General features: G+C 34.7%; 1 protein-coding gene across 1 annotated transcript; it reads right to left on the reverse strand.

Moving 5' to 3' along the window:
- Positions 1-12: 12 nt before the first annotated feature.
- LOC132758785 (protein mono-ADP-ribosyltransferase PARP14-like) lies at positions 13-17158 on the reverse strand (the record flags this gene model as incomplete). The annotated part of the gene is made up of 5 exons (XM_060750482.1): positions 13-89; positions 946-1068; positions 8551-8614; positions 11593-11808; positions 16916-17158. Coding segments are annotated over 5 exons (723 nt in total), but the record flags the coding sequence as incomplete, so codon positions are not given.
- Positions 17159-19818: the final 2660 nt, after the last annotated feature.

Raw genomic sequence — 19818 nt, forward strand, 5'->3', positions numbered from 1 at the left:
CATCTCAAGAACAGCCTTTTCCAAGTCTTTCTGTGTGGTACCACATCCAATTAGTAATAGCCATTGTGTTGGGCAATTCATACTTCCAGCTGTAACAGATAAAAGATGTTGAAATCTATATTACAACAAACATGTAAAGTTTGTAATCTTGAACTTGGAAAATGTGGGTTTTTGCCAAGTTTAAATTATAAAGGCCAAAATACAATCTGAACTTCTTTTATGTAGATCTAATGACGACTGTATATGTTTGGCCTTCTTTATAATTCAGGTTTCCAAGAAAACTATTTTTAGCCATGCAATTAAACCAGTTTTTACATAGGCATTAGAAAATTGTACCAAAATACTATTATCCATGGAAGTTAAACAAATTGTTGATTTTTGTTAGAAAAAAAATATTTGAAGTAATTTTTAACAAATTAACTTGAAATAATAGTCAATTCTTAATGGGCAAGATAATTGCTAAATCGTGAAAATTGCTTATTCAGTGTAGGTTTTTCAAGGATTAAAATTAGAAACCACACCACTTTCAAAATTATGAAAGCTTGCCGATCATTGACTGTGTAAAATGTCACCAGAAATGGTATTTGGTCATGGTCAGAACTAAAAGCTGAGCATTATTTAACACTGATTTTAATCAGGTTGGGACAAATATAAATGTATTTTGTTAAAATCATTTCATTAATTATCATTTTGAAGGTAAAATTCTTGAAATTTGCTAAATTGACTATAACTTTGTTATAAATGAATGAATTTGTTCAATACTTTGACAAAATAACAACTAAAATAGATCTGACATATTCATGTATGACCTTGGTCTTTTAACAATCAAGGGAAAACATGAAACTTTAAAAACCTTTGAAAAACCCTTTACCACAATGTTCTGCCTCTAATATGTTTATGTTTGGATAAGTCAACATTGAATCATAAATATTTTAAATGATGTACCTTCCAATCTCAGCATAAATTGAACTTTCACAAATTTTCCTGAAGGATTGGTCTGAAGATGACGCTCCATAACAACAGTGTAGTTTATTCTGTTATCATTTGAAGACAGAATTTCTGCATCATCTAAATTCCAATATAAAAAGCAAATGTTAACAATGAGCAAACGATTTTTTGTAACACATGATTGTATACCCCCATTATGGAAATATTGCATAGTCTTCTTATCTGTAATATTTGTAAAGAACAAGACTGTTAACATAGTTGCTGTTACATTCATATTCTGCTCTCACTGAAATGCAATTGATTGTAAGCACAATGTTGTATTTTACATAAATGAAAAGGCCTACTTAATCTACAATTAAACAGAGAAAAACAGAATCCCTAAAGAAAGCCCAACACGGCATAATTGAAAATATTGCAGGCTCAGTTTGATTGAGCCTGTTTAAACACATTTTTCAATACTAGAAATGTGTCATCATGCCACGGATGCCCCCGCATGCAGCCAAAATTTCAGATGTTATTATATTTAGTTCCAAATTTGTTTGCACAAATTATTGTTTTCATTTTAAGTTCAAAGCCCTTAAAACTTTTCAATGTTAACACAAACCATTTTCATACAATGTTCAAGGCACTGAAATTATTCAGTCTTATCCTTTTGAAAATAGCATATTTCATATTTGTAGCCAAAATAATGGCTACATACATTTCCACTAAAGTATGAGTGCTGAAACTGAAAGTTCAAAATTTTTTCCAATATTCAAGAAAGATAAGTTTGTCCAAAATCATTGAACCACGACCAAATTCAAACTTAAACTGCCTATTCCTAAGATGTATCTATATTATTTTCAAAGTGAAAGGACATAACTCTGCCAAAAAATCATCGAACCATGACCTAATTCCAACTTGACCTGCCCATTCCTTTGACATATCCATATGTCAAATTTGAGTTGAATATTTAACACTGTTGGGTAGATAATGAACAGAAACTGTAAATTTCATATTTTTTCAAAGTGAAAAGGGCATTAATCTGCCAAAAATTATTGAACCATGACCAAATTCGAACTTGACCTTGGCATTCCAAAAAAAATATCCATATGTCAAATTTGAGTTGAATGTGTTGTACTGTTGGGGAGATAATAAACAGAAATTTGAAAATTTCATATTATTTTCAAAGTAAAAGGAGCATAACTCGGCCAAAAATCATCGAACCATGACCAAATTCAAACTTGACCTGTATTTTCTCATGACATATCCATATGTCAAATTTGAGTTGAATGTGTTGTACCGTTGGGGAGATAATGAACGGAAACTGAAAATTTCATATTATTTTCAAAGTAAAAGGGGCATAACTCTGCCAAAAAATCATCGAATCATGACCAAATTCGAACTTGACCCGTATTTTCTCATGACATATCCATATGTCAAATTTGAGTTTGAATGTGTTGTACCGTTGGGGAGATAATGAACGGAAACTGAAAATTTCATATTATTTTCAAAGTAAAAGGGGCATAACTCTGCCAAAAATCATCGAATCATGACCAAATTCGAACTTGACCCGTATTTTCTCATGACATATCCATATGTCAAATTTGAGTTGAATGTGTTGTACCGTTGGGGAGATAATGAACGGAAACTGAAAATTTCATATTATTTTCAAAGTAAAAGGGGCATAACTCTGCCAAAAATCATCGAATCATAACCAAATTCGAACTTGACCCGTATTTTTCTCATGACATATCCATATGTCAAATTTGAGTTGAATGTGTTGTACAGTTGGGGAGATAATGAATGGAAACTGAAAATTTCATATTGTTTTTCAAAGTAAAAGGGGCATAACTCTGCCAAAAATCGTTGAACCATGACCAAATTTCGAACTTGACCTGTATTTCTCATGACATATCCATATGTCAAATTTGAGTTGAATGTGTTGTACCGTTAGGGAGATAATGAACGGAAACTGAAAATTTCATATTATTTTCAAAGTAAAAGGGGCATAACTCTGCCAAAAATCATCGAACCATGACCAAATTCGAACTTGACCTGTATTTTCTCATGACATATCCATATGTCAAATTTGAGTTGAATATGTGCAACCGTTACTAAGATAATGAACGGAAACTGATGATGACGGAATGACAGAATGACGGAAGGACGGAATGACGGAAGGACGGAAGGACGGAATGACGGAAGGACGGAACAGGGTAACACTATATGCCCCGGCCATTACATGGCGGGGGCATAATAAAAATGATTTATTTGGTTATGGTCACTGTGACCTTGACCTTTTAGCCTACTTAACTCAAAATCAATAGAGGTCATGTTGTCATGATCAATCTCCCAACCAAGTCTAAGGACTATAGGCCAAAGCCAAGTTATTTCTTAGGTAAGTATTGTGTGGTCATGACTACAGTGACCTTTGACAAATTGCCAAAAGAATTAATAAGGTTATTAACATCTCATTGCCAACATTCACACTAAATCTTAGGGCTGTAAGTCAAAGCTTCCTTTATTTATTGATGAAGCAAGCTTTAAGAGGTCATGGCCACAACAACCTTGTCTTTTGGCCACTTGACCTAAAATATCTATAGGGGACATCTGCTAGTCAACCAGAGGCCAAAGCATTCTTTAGTTATTGGTCAGACAAGGTCTGATTTATGTGCCAAAAGATGCTGTACAAAGCAATATACACCCACTTCTTTGGAGAGGATCATTTAAATTACAAAATCAGAACAACCATTTGATATTTAATACAGGACAAAATAAATTATCCTATATGAACAAAATACCGACATAGTTTAATTTATATCCCCAGCTGTTTGATATAAATTACTTTATTGAATGCTTGAAAGTACTATGTACCTAAGAATACAATTACATGATACATAGCTGACATAGTTGAGAAGTGTCAAGCAGGCATTTGAATAGAGCCACCAACCTTCCTTAAGTTAAATAGATAGCATCCTTACATGTTAGATTCCAGATTTAAACCTTCAGCGGTGTGTGGCAAGTGATTTAAAGTTGTCAACCGTAACCACTTGGACACTACCAAAACACATACACTTTTTCCAATAAACTAAATTACTGATAAGATAATTCTCTAAACAAACCTTTTTATTTTCTTTCTTTGCACAAACTTTTGCCTTAGCGCAACAACAGAACAAGAGGGCCATGATGGCCCTGGATCGCTCACCTGATACAACCGCATCCAAGCAATGTCTTAAACAAGCATCATGACCAAGTTTGATGCGACTGAGTCAAACATGTGACCTCTAGTGTGTTATAAAGATTTTTCCATATTTGGGCAATGTGACCTAATTTTTGACTGGACACGACCCATATTCAAACTTGACCTAGAAATCATCAAAACAACCTTCCTGACCAATTTCCAGGAAATTTGGATCAAAACAGCAGCCACTAGAGTGTTAAAAAGATTTTTCTATTTTTAGCTCCTGTGACCTAGTTTTTGACCAAACATGACCAATCTTAGCACTTGACCCAGAAAACATCAAAACAACATTCTTGACAAATTTCCTGAATATTTGAATAAAAACTGCAGCCACTAGAGTGTAAACAAGCTTTTTCTATTTTTAACTCCTGTGACCTAGTTTTTGACCTGAGATGGCCCATCTTCGAACTTCACCTAGAAATCATCAAAACAACCTTCCTGACAAATTTCCAGAATATTTGAATCAATACTGCAGCCACTAGAGTGTTAACAAACTTTTTCTATGTTTAGCTCCTGTGACCTAGTTTTTGACCGGAGATAACCCATCTTCGAACTTGACCTAGACATCATCAAAACAACCTTCCTGACAAATTTCCAGAATATTTGGATGAAAACTGCAGCCCCTAATGTGTTAACAAGCTTTTCTATTTTTAGCTCCTGTGACCTAGTTTTTGACCGGAGATGACCCATCTTCGAACTTGACTTAGATATCATCAAAACAACCTTCTTGACAAATTTCCAGAACATTTAGATGAAAACTGCAGCCATTAGAGTGTTAACAAGCTTTTTCTATTTTTAGCTCCTGTGACCTAGTTTTTGACCTGAGATGACCCATCTTCGAACTTGACCTAGAAATCATCAAAACAACCTTTCTGACAAATTTCCAGAATGTTTGGATGAAAACTGCAACCATTAGAGTGTTAACAAGCTTTTTCTATTTTTAGCTCCTGTGACCTAGTTTTTGACCAGACATGACCCATCTTCGAACTTGACCTAAAAATCATTAAAACAACCTTCCTGACAAATTTCCAGAATATTTTAATCAAAACTGCAGCCACTAGAGTGTTAACAAGCTTTTTCTATTTTTAGCTCCTGTGACCTAGTTTTTGACCGGTGATAACCCATCTTCGAACTTGACCTGAAAATCATCAAAACAACCTTCCTGACAAATTTCCAAAATATTTGGATGAAAACTGCAGCCACTAGAGTGTTAACAAGATTTTTCTATTTTTAGCACCTGTGACCTAGTTTTTGACCGGACATGACCCATCTTCCAACTTGACCTAGATATCATCAAAACAACCTTCCTGACAAATTTCCAGAATATTTGGATGAGAACTGCAGCCACTAGAGTGTTAACAAGCTTTGCTATTTTTAGCTCCTGTGACCTAGTTTTTGACCGGACATTACCCATCTTCCAACTTGACCTAGATATCATCAAAACAACCTTCCTGACAAATTTCCAGAATATTTGGATGAAAACTGCAGCCACCTGAGTGTTAACAAACTTTTTCTATTTTTAGCTCCTGTGACCTAGTATTTGACCGGAGATGACCCATCTTCGAACTTGACCTAGATATTATCTAAGCAACCTTCCTGACAAATTTCCAGAATATTTGGATGAAAACTGCAGCCACTAGAGTGTTAACAAGCTTTTTCTATTTTTAGCTCCTGTGACCTAGTTTTTGACCAGACATGATCCATCTTTAAACTTGACCTAGATATTATCTAAACAACCTTCCTGACAAATTTCCAGAATATTTGGATGAAAACTGCAGCCTATAGAGTGTTAACAAGCTTTTTCTATTTTTAGCTCCTGTGACCTAGTTTTTGACCAGACATGACCCATCTTCGAACTTGACCTAGATAAAATCAAAACAACCTTCCTGACAAATTTCCAAAATATTTGGATGAAAATTGCAGCCACTAGAGTGTTAACAAGCTTTTTCTATTTTTAGCTCCTGTGACCTAGTTTTTGACCAGACATGATCCATCTTCAAACTTGACCTAGATATCATCTAAACAACCTTCCTGACAAATTTCCAGAATATTTGGATGAAAACTGCAGCCTATAGAGTGTTAACAAGCTTTTTCTATTTTTAGCTCCTGTGACCTAGTTTTTGACCGGAGATGACCCATCTTTGAACTTGACCTAGAAACCATCAAAACAACTTTCCTGACAAATTTCCAGAATATTTGGATGAAAACTGCGGCCACTTGAGTGTTAACAAGCTTTTTCTATTTTTAGCTCCTGTGACCTAGTTTTTGACCGGAGATGACCCATCTTCGAACTTGACCTAGATATCATCAAAACAACCTTCCTGACAAATTTCCAAAATATTTGGATGAAAACTGCAGCCACTAGAGTGTTAACAAGCTTTTTCTATTTTTAGCTCCTGTGACCTAGTTTTTGACCGGAGATGACCCATCTTCGAACTTGACCTAGATATCATTAAAACAACCTTCCTGACAAATTTCCAGAATATTTGTATGAAAACTGCAGCCTCTAGAGTGTTAACAAGCTTTTTCTATTTTTAGCTCCTGTGACCTAGTTTTTGACCCGAGATAACCCATCTTCGAACTCGATCTGTATTTCATTGAGACAAACATTCTGACAAAGTTTGATGATGATCCAATCAAAACTGTGACTGCTAGACTGTTAACAACCCAATTATTAGAGTGTTAACAAGCTTTTTCTATTTTTAGCTCGTGACCTAGTTTTTGACCAGAGATGACCCATCTTCGAACTTGACCTAGATATCATCAAAACAACCTTCCTGACAAATTTCCAGAATATTTGGATGAAAACTGCAGCCTCTAGAGTGTTAACAAGCTTTTTCTATTTTTAGCTCCTGTGACCTAGTTTTTGACCCGAGATAACCCATCTTCGAACTCAATCTGTATTTCATTGAGACAAACATTCTGACAAAGTTTGATGATGATCCAATCAAAACTGTGACTGCTAGACTGTTAACAACCCAATTGTTAGAGTGTTAACAAGCTTTTTCTATTTTTAGCTCGTGACCTAGTTTTTGACCAGAGATGACCCATCTTCGAACTTGACCTAGATATCATCAAAACAACCTTCCTGACAAATTTCCAGAATATTTGGATGAAAACTGCAGCCTCTAGAGTGTTAACAAGCTTTTTCTATTTTTAGCTCCTGTGACCTAGTTTTTGACCCGAGATAACCCATCTTCGAACTCAATCTGTATTTCATTGAGACAAACATTCTGACAAAGTTTGATGATGATCCAATCAAAACTGTGACTGCTAGACTGTTAACAACCCAATTGTTAGAGTGTTAACAAGCTTTTTCTATTTTTAGCTCGTGACCTAGTTTTTGACCAGAGATGACCCATCTTCGAACTTGACCTAGATATCATCAAAACAACCTTCCTGACAAATTTCCAGAATATTTGGATGAAAACTGCAGCCTCTAGAGTGTTAACAAGCTTTTTCTATTTTTAGCTCCTGTGACCTAGTTTTTGACCCGAGATAACCCATCTTCGAACTCGATCTGTATTTCATTGAGACAAACATTCTGACAAAGTTTGATGATGATCCAATCAAAACTGTGACTGCTAGACTGTTAACAACCCAATTGTTGACGACGAACGACGCACAACGCACGATGCACGACGCACAACGCACGACGACGGACGCCGGACATAGCCCCATCACTATACCTCACCATGACCACTTCGTGGTCAGGTGAGCTAAAAAGTACTTTAATAGCAGGTGATCAGTTATTGCACTAAGGTGACGAAATGACAGGAAGTAAATTATATTCAATAACGATAGATGATACATGCATAACATTATCTATTCAATTGTGTCAAGAGTTAAATCGTATAAATATTCATGCACAGTGCGGTAACTGGAGTACAGGTATCAGTTATCCGCACTCCAAAGCATGCACATTGATTGGTTCATTTTGTCTGGGGTTTACATAATACTGACAACAGAAAAGGGATAGCCATAGAAAAATCATATTCAGATGCTTGCTCATTGGTTACTTTTTTTCTGGGGTTTCATACTGTGACACCAGGGAACTTGTTTTTATTTTTGACAATGATACAAAAGAGAAACAACATCAAAACACTAAGCAGTCTGATTTCATTATACTCATGGGCTACGCCCCCTTGTACAAATCAGCTAGCCTCGTGTTTTGATGCTCTTTCTATTACTTAAATTATGTATTCAAATGCAGAATGTAGTTCTGCAAAACAAATTCTGACAGGACTGTATTGAAATTCTTAGAATCAAATCAAATATTGTTTTCTTCTGGTCTAAGTTTGAGTATTAGCTTGACCTTCACCTCAAGTTATAATTTGATCATTGATTTGATCAGAAAAAAAACCGAAAGGCTGTATTACTTGCTATGTCCCCATCACCTCTAGTATTTTGGTCACCTCTGTTCTTTTGTTCCATACCCAGGATCTGCAAAACAAAGCAGACCAGAAGGATTTATATATATTTGCTTCTTTATTTGATAATCATAGTAAAATGAAGCATAAGAAAACAACAGAAGCAGCACACTCCACTTTTGTAAGAGATATTTATGAACTGCATGTTTTCTACATCAAGAGATATTTTGAAAGACCTTTATATTTGATTAAGATGCAACAACATATCAAGTTTCAGAGTCAAAATTAAAATTATTGACAATTAACAAAATATAATCCCAAAAAAAAGTAAACAAGGGTGCCATAGTCACAAAATACGCCCGTTTACGAAAGCTTTAGATGGAGATGGGGGCATTATGGATAAGTGTTATCTAGCAAGCAAGTTTTTATTCTTGGCACTGTGTTGTTAAATGAACCTTAAAACAAATCAGTAGGGAAGATATGCACAGGATGTGTGACCTTGACCTTGGTCGCAGGGACCTGAATTTTATGCACGGCACTCAGCCTCGCATGTAGAAAATATGCTCCGGACAACATCATTCTGGATATCTAATCATCTCCAGTGACCTTGACCTTGCAAATATTAACATAAATTAAATGTGTCACACCTGTAGTCATGATAGTTACCATTTGTGCTACAATCCATCAATAAATGATGACTAAATGGTCCCTATACACATCTTCAAATTTTTATCTGAACTTTGACCTCTATGTGTAACCTTGACTTTGGTCGCAGGGATCTGAATTTTGCGTGCGACACTCAGCCTCACAATGGTGAACATTTGTGCCAAGTTATATTGAAATCCCCCTATGAATGTAGAAGTTTTGCTCCGGACAAGCGTTTTTCAATGAGCTCTAAGTGTGACCTTGACCTTTGACCTGACCTGGATCATGCATGGAGCAATACATATCATGGTGGTGAACATTTCCATAAAGTATTATAAAAATTCTTCCATACATGTAGGAGATATGCTCCAGACAAAATCTGGATATTTCACCATCTTTAGTGACCTGCCTCTCATAGTGGTGAACATTTCTATGAAGTTTCATTAAAATCCCTCCATACATGTAGGAGATATGCTCCGGACAAAATTGGACGCCGCCCCCGCCCGACCGCCCGCCCGCCAGGGGCGTTCCCGTAATACGTCCCGTTTTTCAAACGGGCGTATAAAAAGGCTCTTTTGACCTTTTACCAGAGAATGGGTTTGACAGATAGAACTATCAATCTACTTCAAAGTTTACAGATCCAAGGTCAATGCACTTTGCTTGAAGGGGCAGTCATATTTTTTGTAATCAAAATGAAAGGAATTGAATGCAACTTAAGTGACTTACAAAAAACTGTTTTCAACTTTGAAATAATTTTGACTTTAACAAACTAGAACTATCGCTGAATGCGATTCATACCCCCACCAATGTCCTTGACAGACTTGGAAAGGTGGTTAAGACAATACTTTAGTGGCACAAATATATATACATAAAAAGTAATTATCTCTGGTGAAAAAAAGACTAATTGTACAGGTATTAGTATAAATATATATTGTCAAATCATGTTCGAAACAGTTACATATAACCTTTCATTTTCCCAATGTACTAGACATTTTTTAAGTCAATTTTTGACCTTCAAGTGTGGCCATGACCTTAAGCTGGCACAAGGGAAAGATGGGTTCTGCATATTACCCAAGTGGGGTGAACATTTGAGTAAAGTTTGAAGAAAATCCTTTTATTAGTATAGAATTTATAGAGCAGACATTACATATTGTCTAGTATTGATTGTATGTAAATTTGAAGACTTAAAAAGGGGCATAACTTTGTTAAAATTCAATACAGATTTATGAAACTTGACCTGCATATCTTAATTGTGACACTTCATATATAGTTTAAGTTTCAAACAAATACCTTTTCTAGTTTCAGAAATATTCAAGTACATGTTAAAATCTAAGAAAATTTTCTAAGTCAATTTTTGACCTTCTAGTGTGACCTTGACCTTTAGCCAGCACAAAGGTGATATGGATTCTGCACATAACCTTGTTGAGGTGAACATTTGAGTGAAGAAAATTTTTCCGTTAGTATAGGATTTATAGAGCGGACACGACATATTGTTTAATATTTGATTAATGTAAATTTGAAGACTTAAAAAGGGGCATAACTTTGTTAAAATGCAATACAGAGTTATGAAACTTGACCTGCATATCTTAATTGTGACACTTCATATATATTTTAAGTTTCAAGCAAATACCTTTTCTAGTTTCAGAAATATTCAAATACATGTTAAAATTTGAGAACATTTTCTAAGTCAATTTTTGACCTTCAAGTGTGACCTTGACCTTAAGCCCGCAAAAGGGTAAAATGGGTTCTGTACATAACCTTGTTGAGGTGAACATTTGAGCAAAGATTGAAGAAAATCTTTCAATTAGTGTAGGAGTTACAGAGCTGACACAACATACTGTCTAATATTTCATTATTTGATATTTGACCTTTAAGTGTGACCTTGACCTTGAGCTGACACATGGGCAACATGGGTTCTGCACATCCCCTTGTTGAGGTGAACATTTGAGCCAAGTTTGAAGAAAATCTTTCAGTAAGTGTAGGAGTTACTGAGCGGACACAACATACTGTCTAATATTTGATTGTTTGATATTTACCCTTCAATTGTGACCTTGACCTTGAGCTGACCCATGGGCAACATGGGTTCTGCACATCCCCTTGTTGAGGTGACATTTGAGCTAAGTTTGAAGAAAATCCTTCAATTGGTATAGGATTTATAAAGCGGACACGAAAATGGAGATGGACCGACCGACGGACGCGGCAAAGCGAATCCACTATAGCCCCCCCCCCCCACATTTTGTGGTGGGGGGTATAATAAAGGAAATATAACACAGGTATTGAAATCATCAAGTGCAATAACAATTAGGGTCTGACATAGAAAAAAACACTCTCCAAAAATAAATCTACATTTTATTTTTAATAAACTCTTGAAACTTGATAAAAAATACATTATAATTTCAGAAATACCTGAAACATTGCATCATCTGTTGTAGTGATATACACAGTTTTAAGTTTTGCAATCATGGATTCTTCAGTATAACTCTCAATTCCATCTAACATTGCAGTAGCTACATCTCTTGGAGGATATTCTAAATTACCAGTACCAAGTGCAGGGAAAGCAATTGACTTACAATCCTGTTCATCAGCTTCTATCAGACAGCCTTCAACAAACTGCTGCAAAACCTACAATATATTATTATAACCATATATCAAAATCATGTAACACTACTGATAATTTCAAAATCCCATTAAGTAACACAAAATAAAACCCTTGATCTTATACATGAAGCATGACCTGGGCTTTGAATCAACAAATATGGGTCATGGATAACATAATATATGTTAAACATTACTGACCAATATTTCAACATCATTCAATAAATGACATAGTTATGGTTAAAGAAGAAAACAAGACCAACTTTTTAAAATTTAACCTTAAAAAGAGACATTGGAGCTATATAAGCTTCTTTTAAGTAACAGTGATCTTGATCTTGACCCTACGGGACTTAAAAGAAATTCCAAGCAAGGGCTCCACATAAATTTCCAATATATACTAAGTCTGATAACATTGTCTCACTCCTAACTATAGAAAATAGTTTTCTATGTTTAGTAGAACTGACATGGACCTTTACCTTAGGGGATCCAATTTTTAAGCAAGGTCTGTATATTAACTTTCTATATACCAAATTTGATAATATCTTATTCATAACTCTAGTAGTCAACCAGAAACTATTTTTCTTCCTTTTTTAAGTAACAATGACCTTGACACTAAGTGACCCAAAAGCAATCCCAAGAGAGGTCTCTCCAGGAGCCAACTTTCAATATCTCATTTGTAACTGTAATTGACCAAAAATCATTTTTCTAATTTAAGTTACATTAACCTTGAACTTAGGGAGTCAAAAAGCAGTCCTATTCAATGTCTTCACATATCAAATTCTCTATATACCAAGACTGATTGCAATATTATCATCATCTTATTATTGAAAGGAAACCACTTGTTTGATACCCAACTGCCTGTCTGTCAGCCCATCATTCCTCAATCTAAAAACTATGATTATTAAACTAGAAAGCCTGGTAAAGAAGGTACAAAAGAACTCCAAAGAGAACTCCAAGATGGCCCTAGATCGCTCACCTGACCCATCAAACTCATCCGGAGCAATTACCCTAGATAAAGCCATATACTGGCCCCAAATTTTTCATGACCAGTTGAGTCAAAATGTTACCTAGAGTGTTAAAAGGTTTTTTCCATATTTGAGGCCAGTGTGACATAGTTTTTTGACCCCAGGTCCTGACCACATATTCAAACTTCACCTAGAAATCATCAAAACAAACTTTGCCAATTTCAAGGATATTTTGGATCAAAGCAGTTAGCCAAGAAGAGTGTTGAACAACTTTTTCTAAATTTTTGAAGTCCTGTGATCTAGTTTTTTTTTCTGAGATGACCCATGTTCCAACTTAATCCAAGCAATTACCTAGAACAAGCATCCTGAAAAAAGTATAATGATGATTGAGGCAAAATTGTGACCTCTAGAGTGTTAACAAGGTTTTACCATATTTGGCAAAGTGACCTAGTTTTTTACCCTAGGTGACACATATTCAAACTTGCCTAGAAATCATCAAAATCAACTTTCAGACCAATTTCAGGGATATTTGAATCAAAACAGTAGCCACTACTCTAGAGTGTTAACAAGATTTTTCTATTTTATGCTCCTTTGACCTAGTTTTTCATCTGAGATGACCCATGTTCGAACTCATCCGCGCTATTACCTAGACAAGCATCCTGACATAGTTTTATGATGATTGAGTCAAAAATGTGACTTCTAGAGTGTTAACGAACAAGACTAGTGTGGACAGACGGCTGACATTCAACGATCCTAAAAGTATAGCTAACAAGAGCTGTCCGTAAGACAGCGCGCTCGACTTTTTTATTGCTTGCCAATAAAAAAAGTTTTTGCAGTAAAAGGCAATACAAGAATCTCTGTATTTTTAGTTTTTTAGTGCTTGCCTATAATACAAAACATTGACAGTTAAGGGCCATAATTCAAATAAAATCTTTGACAGAATTACCTTCTCCTGGACATGTTTGGGAATCATGATTGTAAACAAGTATTTCCAACTTCAAATTAATATCTCAAACAGTTCAGTCAAAAAGTGGACTGGTACTAAAACTTAACCAAGATTCTAAGTCGATAAAAGGCCTTAATTTTTTAAAACAAATCCTTGACAGAGTTACCTTCTCTTGCGTACAGATGGGGGTAATGATGTGAAATAGCATTAAAAGTTTCAAAGCAATATCTCAAAGGGTTAAGGCAATAAGTGGATTTTACCCATATTCAATGTATTTTCTAAGTCAAAAAGGGGCATAATTCTGTCAAAAACCTATTGACAGAGTTTATGTCCTCTTGTCTGTTGATGAAGTCGTGATGGTAAAACAAGTATGGTCAGTTTCAAGCAATACCTCCAATGGTTTTGAAAATAAAGTGAGGTGGTACAAAAACTTAACCAAGCTCAATACACTTTTCTTAAGTCAAAAAAGGCCATAATTCTGTCAAAAAACCTTGACAGAGTTATGTACTCTTGTCTGTAGATGGAGGTTATGATGGTGAACAAGTATGGTAAGTTTCAAAGCCATACTTGTAATACTTCTGAAATAAAGTGGGGTGGTACGAAAAACTTAACCAAGGTGTGACGCCAACGCCGACGCCGACGCCGACGCCGGGGCGAGTAGGATAGCTCCCCTTTTCATAGAAAAGTCGAGCTAAAAACTAGAGAAAATTCAAGAAAGAGCATTAAGATTCATTTACGATGACTATCAATCAGACTATGATTCACTTTTAATACAATCTAAGCTACCAAATTTAAAATTAAGAAGAATCAGAACTATAGCACTCGAAATTCATAAAATCATTCATAAACAAGGACCAACATACTTACATGATCTTGTTAATATAAAAACTCATTCTTTTAATTTAAGGAATAAAAATGTAGCCATTATCCCTCAGATAAGAACCACCAGTTATGGCAGCAGCTCTTTTCGTTCCTATGCACCAAAACTATGGAATTCATTTCCCCTACATCACAATCGGGAAGTGAATTATGACCAATTCAAAAGTTTAATTGGTGCATGGAAAGGAGAGAGTTGCTCATGTACTTTCTGTCAATAAGCTTGCATTATAGTTTAGTTTCATCTTCAGCTTTGTTTCCTGCTTGCTTTTTTTGTTTTCGTTTTCCTTTAAATACCTATCTTGTTTCTTGGTTCACATTTGGCTTCAATTTTGTTAATACTCTCAACATAAATGTTTATGTACATGTATTGTTTTTCCAGTGTGCTTGAATTTTGTTTGCTTATTGCCAGCTTGTGAGGAAGCTGCCAAATCTGATTTGGGGATTTTATTTTATTTTTTTGTTTTTTTTAAAAAAACAAACCTTTTTAGTGATCACACTTTTGGGATCCTTTTCATTTTCAGTATCTTATTTTCTTTCTTTTATAACAGTCCTTAGGCCTGGGTCAAGATCAGCAGTCTCCACTCAAATTTTAATTTAATTCTATTTTATGTATGAGCTAATGTGTTCAGCATTTTTATCTAGATATATATTATTTTATTCACTTATATTACAGTAATTTAAATGTTATCTCTAGCATGTTAATATTATTTATTATTAATTAACTTTAAAACTATTACATGTATTACATGTAGTGTCTACATACCACATTATAGTATTACGAATAATTTAACTTATTTTACCATTTGTCTTTCAAAGATTATCATAATGTGCTTCTTTTATGTCTAGTTTTATGTTTATATGCATGTATGTTGGTCAAAAGCTATACATAGCTTACGTTTTGTGAAATATATATACTGACAATAAATAAAGTTTGATTTGATTTGGGTATTTGGATCAAAACAGCTACTGTTAACAAGATTTTTCTATTTCTAGCTCCTGTGACCTTATTTTTTCATCTGAAATGACTTATGCACGAACTCATTCAAGCAATTACCTAGACAAACATCATGACAAGTTGATGATGATTGAGGCAAAAATGTGACCTCTAGAGTGTTAAAAGGTTTTTTCCATATTTGAGCAGTTTAACCTAGTTTTTGACCTCAGGTGACCCATATTCAAACTTGAAATAAAAATCATCAAAACAAACTTTCAGGCCAATTTCCAGGATACCTGGATCAAAACAGTAGCCACTAGAGTGTTAACAGGATTTTTTCTATTTTTAGCTCCTGTGACCTAGTTTTCCATCCAAGATGACCACATTTGAACTCATTCGAGCAATTACCTAGACAAGCATCCTGATCAAGATTAATGATGATTGAGTCAAAAATGTGACCACTAGAGTATTAACAAGGTTTTTCCATATTTTGGCGGTGTGACATTGTTTTTGACCCCAGGTGACCCATATTTGAACTTGACCTAGAAATCTTCACAACCAACTTTGGGACCAATTTCGGGGATATTTGGATCAAAAAAGTAGCAACTAGAATGTTAACAAGATTTTTCTATTTTTTGCTCCTTTGACCTAGTTTTTCATCCGAGATGACCCATGTTTGAACTCATTCAAGCAATTACCTATGACAAGAATCCTGACACAAAAGTGATGATGATGAGTGAAAAATGTGACCCTAGAGTGTTAACAAGGTTTTTCCATATTTGGGTGGTGTGACCTTGTTTTTTACCTAAGGTTACTGATATTCCAACTTGACCTAGAAATCATCAAAACCAACTTTCCGACCAATTTCAGCGATATTTGGATCAAAACAGTAGCCACTAGAGTGTTAACAAGATTTTCCTTTTTTTAGCTCCTGTGACCTACTCTTTCATCTGAGATGACCCATGTTCGAACTCATCCGAGCAGTACCTAGACAAGCATCCTGACAAAGTTTGATGATGATTGAGGCAAAAATGTGACCACTAGAGTGTTAACGAACTAAATTAATGTGGACCGACGACTGACATTCAATGATCCTAGAAGCTCACCCTGAGCAAGCTTAGGTGAGCTAATAAGCTTGCCATATTATTAGCCATATACCAAGTTTGATTACAAAAACCTTATTTCTGACTCTACTTACTGATCAGAAACTTTTTATCTATTTGTAGTAGTGACTCTGGGGGGAGCAACATCAATCCAAAGTGAGGTCTAATGCATACATTGCTCATTAAATAAGACCCTCTATGATTCAATCAATGACAGTAAACTTAATTATGTATAAGTTAGTTTCTACAAAACAGATCAAGTGTGTTACATCCAATAATTATATTATCAATATTTTTAACAAATTACCTTCAATCTCACTGTATGGTTATACCACTTTGGTAAATGACCAAATATTAGCCTTTTCACTCCTTTGTGCTTAAGGTTTCCTGGGCTTGTTGAAATAAATGTTCCGTTTCCTAATGTTATCCCCTTAAACTTGCTTCTTATTTCTTTTGCCAAATCAGGACCACCTTCTTTCAAAACCTTTTTTGACAAATTACCTTTATCAAGGTTTAAGTCCTTAGAAGTCAACACCACTAGACATTCAGTCTGAAATGTAAATTGCGCATTCTATAAAGTAAATTTATGAGTATTTGTCTGTGTCATGTATAAATTTGTGATATCTGAGAACTGAAACTTTATCACTTTGATTTCTTGTAATCAAGTAATAATCAAAACATATCCAATATCTACATCATCATTTACTATACTATCAATATAAATCAGTGTAAACTAGAAATTGTTGTCACGCCACGGAAGCCCCCGCATGCAACCAAAATTTCAGATGTTATAATATTTAGTTCCAAATTTGTTTGCACAAATTATGTTTTTCATTTAAAGTTCAAAGCCCTTAAATTATTCAATGTTAACACAAACCATTTTTAAACAAAGTTAAAGGCACTGAAACTATTCAGTGTTAACCTTTTGTAAATTGCATATTGCATATTTCTAGCCAAATTAATGGCTACATACATTTCAACAAAAGTATGAGTGCTGAAACTGAAAATTCAAAATTTTTCCAAAATTCAAGGGAGACAACTTTGTCCCAAATCATTGAACCACGACCAAATTCAAACTTGAACTGCTTATTCCTAAGATGTATCTGTATGTCAAATTTGAGTTGAATGTGTACATTTTCCATTGGGGAGCAAATGAACTGAAACTTAAAATTTCTGATTTTTTTTCAAGGTTCAAGAGGGATAACTATGTCAGCTATCATCAAACCATGACTAAATTGGAAATTGACCAATGCATTCTTATGACATATCCATATCTTTAATTTGAGTTGAATATGTAAAACTGTTGTGCAGATAATGAATGGGAACTGAAAATTTCCTTTTTTTTTCAAAGTTAAAGGGGCATAACTCTGCCAAAAATCATCGAACCATGACACAATTTGAACTTGACCTGCATATTTCTTTGATGAACCCATATGTCAAATTTAAGTTGAATGTGTAATACTTTAGAGGAGATAATGAATGGGAACTGAAAATTTCATACTATTTTCAAAGTGAAAGGGACATAACTCTGCCAAAAATCATCGAACCATGGCCAAATTTGAACTTGACCTGCGCATTCCTTTAACATATCCATATGTCAAATTTGAGTTGAATGTGTAATACCGTTAGGGAGATAATGAATGGAAACTGAAAATTTCATATTATTTTCAAAGTAAAAGGGGCATAACTCTGCCAAGAATCATTAAACCATGACCAAATTTGAACTTGACCTGTATTTTTTGATGACATATCCATATGTCAAGTTTGAGTTAAATGCGTAATACCGTTGGGGAGATATTAAATGAATGGAAACCGAAAATTTCATATTATTTTCAAAGTAAAAGGGGCATAACTCTGCCAAAAATCATCAAACCATGACCAAATTTGAATTGACCTGTATTTTCTCATGACATATCCATATGCCAAATTTGAGTTGAATGTGTGCAACCATTACTAAGATAATGAACAGAAACTGATGATGACGGAATGACAGAATGACAAGAGGACAGAATGATGGAACAGGGTAACACTATATGCTCCAGCCATTATATGGCGGGGGCATAAAAAATAAGTTTTCCAAATGAGTGCTTTACAGCAAATGATGGGATACAAGTTACTTATTATAACAAAATTACCTAAAAGGCAGGCCATTATATATACACATAAATGCAATTTGTTATAAAAAAGAAATGTCGAACGACACATATGTCCCCCTTTCTAACCCTTGACCCACATTATTGGTAATGTTGTTATAGAAACTTGCCATAAATGGGTACATGGAAGAGTTCAATTATGGAAAAAAAAGAAAATAAATGAAGACTTGGTGATACATAGTTTTCAAGATAATGAGCAGAAACCATTGTGACATCTAAGGCCCATGTGAGCTTGACCTTTGAACCAGTGACCCAAAATCAATACGGGTCATCTAATAGATATGACCAATCAATATTATAAATATGAAGACTTTGTGTTAAATAGCTTTTAAGATAATAAGCGGAAACCATACTTCCATTAAAGAACACTGTGACCTTGACCTTGACCTAGTGACCCCAAAATCATAAGGGGTTACATACTAGTTATGACCAATCAGTATGTGAAATATGAAGACTTTGTGATATATACTTTTCAAGATAATAAGCGGAAACCATTCTGACATTTCAGGCCCCTGTGACCGTGACCTTTGAACTAATGACACCAAAAGCAATATGGGTCATCTGCTGGTTATGACCAATCACTATGTGAAATATAATATGAAGACTTTGTGATAATTATCTTTCAAGATAATGAGCCGAAATCATACTACCATTCAAGGACCCTGAGACCTTGACCTTTGACCTGGTGACCCCAAAATCAATACGGGTCATCAACTAGTTATGACCAATCAATATGTGAAATATAAAGACTTTGCGATAAATAGTAACAAAGATAATAAGTGAAAATCAAAATTTCATTCAAGGCCCCTGTGACCTTGACCTTTGACCTTGTGACCCCAAAATTAATGGGGGTCATCTTCTAGTTATGAACAATCAATATGTCAAATATGAAGACTTTGTGATGAATTGTAACTAAGATAATGAGCAGAAACCATTCTGACAATTAAAGCCCGTGACCTTGACCTTTGACCTAGTGACCAAAATATCATTAGGGGTCATCTACTAGTTATGATCAAGCGCAATGTGAAATATGAAAACTTTTGTGAATGAATACTTT

This window comes from Ruditapes philippinarum, unplaced genomic scaffold, assembly GCF_026571515.1.
Source record: "Ruditapes philippinarum isolate M1 unplaced genomic scaffold, ASM2657151v2 ctg16111_1_1_1_1, whole genome shotgun sequence".
NCBI lineage: Eukaryota > Metazoa > Mollusca > Bivalvia > Venerida > Veneridae > Ruditapes > Ruditapes philippinarum.